The sequence below is a fragment of the Phocoena sinus genome, chromosome 17 (assembly GCF_008692025.1).
Source record: "Phocoena sinus isolate mPhoSin1 chromosome 17, mPhoSin1.pri, whole genome shotgun sequence".
Classification (NCBI taxonomy): Eukaryota; Metazoa; Chordata; class Mammalia; order Artiodactyla; family Phocoenidae; genus Phocoena; species Phocoena sinus.
This window is the reverse complement of record NC_045779.1, coordinates 26,663,728-26,670,720: the sequence shown is the minus strand read 5'-3', so window position 1 is coordinate 26,670,720 and position 6,993 is coordinate 26,663,728. Positions and strand designations below refer to the sequence as shown.

At 37.9% G+C, this 6,993-nt stretch overlaps 1 protein-coding gene across 1 annotated transcript; it reads left to right on the top strand.

Annotated features, from left to right (window-relative positions):
• Positions 1-5,583: 5,583 nt before the first annotated feature.
• LOC116742542 (mesoderm-specific transcript homolog protein-like) lies at positions 5,584-6,568 on the top strand. The gene is given in 3 exon segments (XM_032610260.1): positions 5,584-5,655; positions 5,658-5,702; positions 5,705-6,568. Coding segments are annotated over 3 exon segments (981 nt in total).
• Positions 6,569-6,993: the final 425 nt, after the last annotated feature.

Genomic DNA, 6,993 nt, shown 5'->3' with positions numbered 1-6,993 from the left:
TACATACAATAAAAGGAGGTAAAAGGGTTGGTTAAAACAATTCTTTAAGCAGTGTTCTGCTGTCTCTTATTTCCAGATTTGTGGATGTGAGAGAATATACCACAACAGTTATAAACATCATAAGTGACATAAATACAAAAAAGGACATTTAAAGGTAAATACTAGAAAAGGATTGAATTATAGAATGTTCCAGGCATAGTGAGCAGCTTAGATCTAAAGGAAATATAATAAAGATTATGCTTAATGATCACTGATGCTGCATAGGCCTTTCATGCTTCTGAGAAATCGTTCCTTGTTTTACCAACCCATTTTTTTCTACCACTATTGAAGTTGGCCATTTAAACTAGTCTCCTCTTTCCTCTAAACTCCAACATATCCTGAGACCCAGAATATCACTTTCTTCCTATTTCAGTGAGAAAACAGAAACAATTAGATGGGAAATACCAGGGCCTCTTCCCACACCTCCACCTCTTGTGTCTGTGTCCACACTCTGCGTTATCTCGTTATAGTAGAAACTGTCCATGCTCTTAGCCAAACTAGCTGTCTTATGTGGGTTTATCCCCAAAACAAACCCTGAAAGAAGACTCACTTCCAGGCAGTTTATTTGGGAAGTGATCCTAGGAAAGAAAGTAAGAGAATGGGGAAAATGGGACAGGGGGAAAAAGGCCTTTCCAAAAGGTATCCATGATATAATCCCTGGGACTTGTAAACATCATCATATTTTTTTTCTTTCGAAAAAGTCATCAGAGATGTAGTTAAATTAAGAATTTTGAGAGAAGTTTATCTTGGAATATCCAGGAAGGTTCTCAATGTTATCACAAGTGACCTTATAAGAGAGGCAGAGGGATACTATACACCAAGAAGGAAAAGGCAATTAGAGGTGGAGATTGGAGGGATGCAGACATACAAGTTGAAGAATGCCAGTAGCCATCAGGAGCTGAAAGAGGAAAGGAACCAATTTTCCCATGGAGCCTGTGGCCCTTGATTTCAGCTTAGTGATACTGATTTCAGATTTTTTGCCTTCAGAACTGTGAGAGAATAAATTTCTATTGTTTGAAGCCATCACGTTTGTGATAATTTGTTACAGCAGCACAGGAAACTACTACAGGCTTATAAAAGCACATAAATGATTATTTCATATTGAAAGTAGAATAACAAGTCACAATTTCAAAAGTCAGTTTTGCCCTGGCTTTTCTCTTCCCTGCCATTAAAATGATAAACGGAATATGGGTGTCACAACAAGGAACTAAACGTGTCAACATTCTATATTTCTGTAATTATGCTTTTCAAGAAACTGACTAAAATGTCTTGTAACAAAATGGAATTTGAATTACTTTGGTATATCCAATATATTTCATTTTTACTAATTTCGTTTTGTAGGTTTATAATTAACTGTGTTGTATATGAGGCTAATTTTAAAGCAGTATAAACTTTATAGATATGAGACTATAGAACTTTGACAAATTTCCTTATATAGGGAGTGGTCAGAGAATATTAATTAATATGGACTAAGAATCTAGCCCAGTTCCACAGCTTAATAATTTTTTTTTTTTTTCGGTATGCGGGCCTCTCACTGCTGTGGCCTCTCCCGTTCCGGAGCACAGGCTCCGGACGCGCAGGCTCAGCGGCCATGGGTCACGGGTCCAGCCGCTCCACGGCATGTGGGATCTTCCTGGACCAGGGCACGAACCCGTGTTCCCTGCATCAGCAGGCGGACTCCCAACCACTGCGCCATCAGGGAAGCCCAGCTTAATACATTTTAATAAAAATAATAATTATTAGCTTTTCAAAGGTTTATACTTTATTAATACTATTAATTAGCATTAATGTATTGATTATGTGAATTGGTCTAGGACATAATGAATTTTCTTAACTGCCTGCTTGTGATATTTTTTCACTCAGATTTTCCATTATTTGCTTAGGTTTTCCCTATTAGATTTTTTTCAAATGCGATGTTAAAGTCAATTAATTAAGTAATTTTTGAAGAGACTTTTTTTTTTTCCCCCGGTACGCGGGCATCTCACTGTTGTGGCCCCTCCCATTGCGGAGCACAGGTTCTGGACACACAGGCCCAGCAGCCATGGCTCACGGGCCCAGCCGCTCTGCGGCATGTGGGATCCTCCCGGACCAGGGCACGAACCCGTGTCCCCTGCATCGGCAGGTGGACTCAACCACTGCGCCACCAGGGAAGCCCTGAAGAGACATTCTTTAAACTTCATGTAAATTTTAAATGCCCTGGAAAACAGAATTAGATTTGAATAATATTACAACACAGAAAGAGAGTCAGGCTGTCTGGGTCGAAGAATAAATCAATTTAACTTATAATTAAGTTAGTACTGTATTTTTTACTTTTGTATTTATTTTGATTAAGTTAATAACTGGTTTCGAATATTTTGAGATGGAATTCAAAGTTTCTTTTAGGCAAAGATTGGAATCTGAGTACTGGTGATTCTCCAGTGATCTCTCTCTTCTTCCCTTTTGTAGTTGCTCAGGTACTTTTACGAATTCTCTCTTTGTCTCATTGACTTTCCACAGCCTTTATTGGGTGCTGCTTTAAGGTACTGAAGATTTCCTGTGCTCAGGGGGATTTCTCTTGGTTATCTTGGTCTTTACATTACCTTCTTTGCCCCCTGCTGTGAACTCAGCAATGTTCCTGTGTTCCTCTTAGGGGAATCTCTCTCAGTTGCCTTTTTCTACCCCTGGTCACTTTCAGACTGCCGCCATGTACTTAGAAAGGACCACTGCATTTTGGGTAGTTTATTTCAATTTTCCCATACAATGGCCAGCCTTGGGTGAGCCACTGTTTTGCATTCAGAAAAGACCCCCATGTACCTTGGTGAGTTTCCATTAGCTCTTCTGACCTGCCTACAGTTACAAATAGGCCACTGCTTTGCACTTGCAAGGTACAACTAGATATTCCTCTGGTTATTTTTCTCAGAGTTCCTACTCTAGTTAAAGCCTTTGGATATCTGCTGACCTTCAGTTTTGCAAAGACTCCTGTTCCTGGGGGTTCTTTCTTAGTCCTACGTTCTTGCCTCTACTTTTGATAGGCTCCTGCTCTTCACGTGGTAAATGCCCCCTAGGAAAGAACTGGTTAGTGAATTACTGTATTTGGGGCTCTTTAAATTTCTAATCTGTCAGGCCTGTCTTAACATGGCCATTAAATATCTGTTAAAAGTTAATGCTGGTAACTGTTTACCCTAATCTGTATAGTGTTGGTTCCTCTTTGTGCCTTGTTTACAATAGTCAGCAATCATGGACTTCTCTTCTGCAATTTAAGTTTCTTTGCATATTTGGCTCACATTTTTCTTTTTTTTTTTAAATTAAATAGTTTTTCTTATTTGTTAGTGTGGCAATGATGGTCTCTTGTAAATTTCTATATTCTAATCAGAATGGAAAGCCAAATGGCATGTTTTGCCTACTGCAATTTTTGCTTTATGGACTAAGTGCTTGAGGGAGGCAAGTATTATTTTATAGGTTCATCTACTATTAAACTGGATTTTTCACAAAAAAACTATTCTCATATTTATGATGCATAATGAAATTATATATGCTTATCCTGGAATGAGGCAAATGAGAATGATCTTGAATGGAATTGTGATTAGAGAAATATAAAATTAACACTTTAATTTATTTGAGCTGTAATTTGTTATCTGTTGCTGGTCCTGTTCCCATTTTAAATTCAGTGGCTCTTAATAAAGTGAAATAAAATTTGGGCTTTTTATCTGTCATTGGGGCTTTTCTGTTATATTGCATCAATTAAACACTACCATTCTAAGTATAATGACTTTCTCTGCTCCTATTTTTAAAATACCAATTGATGATAATGTTCTACCATAGCATATCATTAAAACTTATTATTAAAGAAAAGAATCCTCCAAATATATATTATGAGAGATACTGGAGGGTATTTTTTCTTTAATATGGTGAAGAAGTAGTGTATATTCAGAAGAGTAGACTAGTACAATTCTGCCCCCATTCCATTTACAGTCCTTACAGTTTTTTAGAAGATGAAGTGCAAGCCTTATTAAAAATGTACACCTAAAATTCATTAGAAGTCATTATACTTTGCCCTCATACTGTTTTTTCTTATATAATTATGATCTTGTTTTTATAATCTTACTCAGATAGGGAAATATTTTTTAAATATTTCCAGTTACATTAATGTAGTAAATATTCCTGCTGTGATTAATGAGGGGCACTGATATTATATTCACACTCAAAATGATTTTCTTATTTAAAAAATGATTGCCACTTTCCAAGAATACATTTGCTTATTGAAGTGAAACATCTGAATTTTAAACTTAACTAAAGCACATTTCATTATGAGAAAATAAATCTAATAATATAGTTTATTTTTCTCAAAACAGTGTTTTTCATCTAAGTTGTTTAGCAACCCACTGGTGCTTTAAGAATTGTCTAATTTATTTATTCTCAAACTTTGGTCTTAGAACCCTTTATACTCTTAAAAATTATTAACAAACCCAAAGAGCTTTAGTTTATGTCAATTACATTTATCAATAGTTACCATATTAAAAATTAAAACAGAAATTTAAGTAACATATTTATTTTTTCATTTTAAAATAACAAGCATATTACATGTTAAATAAATATTTTTGTGAAAGATAACTATCTTTCAAAATATTTAGCCTATTATCTTTAATGTTTGACTTAATACATGTCAACTGGATCACAGGAAAACTCTATTATATATTATTTAAAGAATGAGAGTAAAAAGGCAAATTATGTCTTCATATTATTATGGAAATAATTTTAGACAGGCAGAAGCTATGAAAAAATTTTCAGAGTACCTGGACCACACTTTTAGAACCACTGAACCATTAAGTAAGACACTGAAATATAATTGCTGAAGTACCTAATAGTTTGTGGATAATTCTTCCATTAAAACTTAACTCTTCAAGGGACTTCCCTGGAAGTCCAGTGGTTAAGACTCTGTCCTTCCACTGCAGGGGACGCGGGTTCGATCCCTGGTGGGGGACTAAGATCCCGCATGGCGCAACAAGGCGCACCCCCCAAAAAAGAAAAACCTTAACTGTTTGATATCTCTCTGGCTGTCTCTTGTGGATTTAAAATTTCCCCAAAAGATGATTCAGTTTGTTATAAAACAGAAACTATCACACCTTTGTAAAGCAATTATACTCCAATAAAGATGTTATATATATATATATATATATATATATATATATATATATATACACATATGTACTTAACATGGTGCCTAGCACGAAGTCAGTACTCAATAAATATTAGCTATTGTATGTATTATATTAACAAATATTAACTATTATATTAATTATATTAGTACACATTAGCTATTATACTCATTATTATAACATTATTAAAATAATCATATCTATTAATTATTCATCATGAAAAATAAAAAAAATATCCCATCCAAGTACTAACCAGGCCCAACCCTGCTTATCTTCCGAGATCAGACGAGATCAGGCGCGTTCAGGATGGTAAGGCCGTAGAGGCGGAGAAGCTCTGGCTGCGGGAAGCGCATGCGCAACCAGGTCCCCAAACATGGAGTCTTGTAGCCCAGGTCTTACCTGAATCAGGATGAGGGAGTGCTGGGTCCAGGTGGGGCTGTTGGCTGTGCCCCTGCTTTCAGCCTATCTGCACATCCCCCCGCCCCCCAGCTTCCCCCTGCTCTTCACTCATGGAAGTCATCAGGCAATTTTTTTTTACCTACAAGGGACTGCATATCTTCTACCAAGACTCTGTGGGTGTGGTTGGAAGTCCAGAGATAGTTGTGCTTTTACACGGCTTTCCAACGTCCAGCTATGACTGGTACAAGATTTGCGAAGGTCTGACCCTCAGGTTTCATCGAGTGATTGCCCTTGATTTCCTAGGCTTTGGCTTCAGTGACAAATCGAGACCACATCACTATTCCATATTCGAGCAGGCCAGCATCATGGAAGCTCTTTTGCGGCATCTGGGGCTCCAGAACCGTAGGATCAAACTGTTATCTCGCGACTATGGGTATATTGTTGCTCAGGAGCTGCTCTATAGGTTCAAGCAGAATCAATCTGGTCAGATTACCATCAAGAGTCTCTGTCTGTCGAATGGAGGTATATTTCCTGAGACTCACCATCCTCTCCTTCTCCAAAAGCTTCTCAAAGATGGAGGCATGCTGTCACCCATCCTCACGCGACTGATGAACTTCTTCGTATTCTCTCGAGGTCTCACCCCGGTCTTTGGGCCATACAACCAACCCTCTGAGAGTGAACTGTGGGACATGTGGGCAGGGATACGCAACAATGACGGGAACTTGGTTATTGACAGTCTCTTGCAGTACATCAATCAAAGGAAAAAGTTTAGAAGACGCTGGGTGGGAGCTCTTGCCTCTGTATCTATCCCCATTCATTTTATCTATGGGCCATTGGATCCAGTGAATCCTTATCCAGAGTTTTTGGAGCTGTACAGGAAAACGCTGCCGCTGTCCACAGTGTTGATTCTGGATGACCACATTAGCCACTATCTACAGCGAGAGGATCCCATGGGCTTCTTGAATGCATATATGGGCTTCATCAACTCCTTCTGAGCTGGAAAGAGTAGCTTCCCTGTATTACCTCCACTATTCCCTTATTTGTTGTGTATTCCACTTAGCAAGAAACGCCCAAAAGAGGTCCTGGCCACCAAACACTATTCTCTCACAAAAGTCCACCTGACTCACACTGATGAACAGCATATAGTAAAAAGCCAGCAGAAGTTCTAAGGGTGACCTAATAGTTCACCTCCCATTCCTTTGACATCTGATCAAGTGTACGGACTTGCCTTTGTCTTTGTGTTAATAGGAAATTCTGATGGGCTCTACTACTTACTGATGCAGAAAGACAGACAGATATTCTTTTGCATAAAAGTCTTTGAAACACTTCTATGGACTTTTCTGAAATATTTAGAAATGCTAATTTCTGGCCCTGGTTGGAATTATCTAAAGGTGCCACCTTCACCTCACCTTGAATGGCT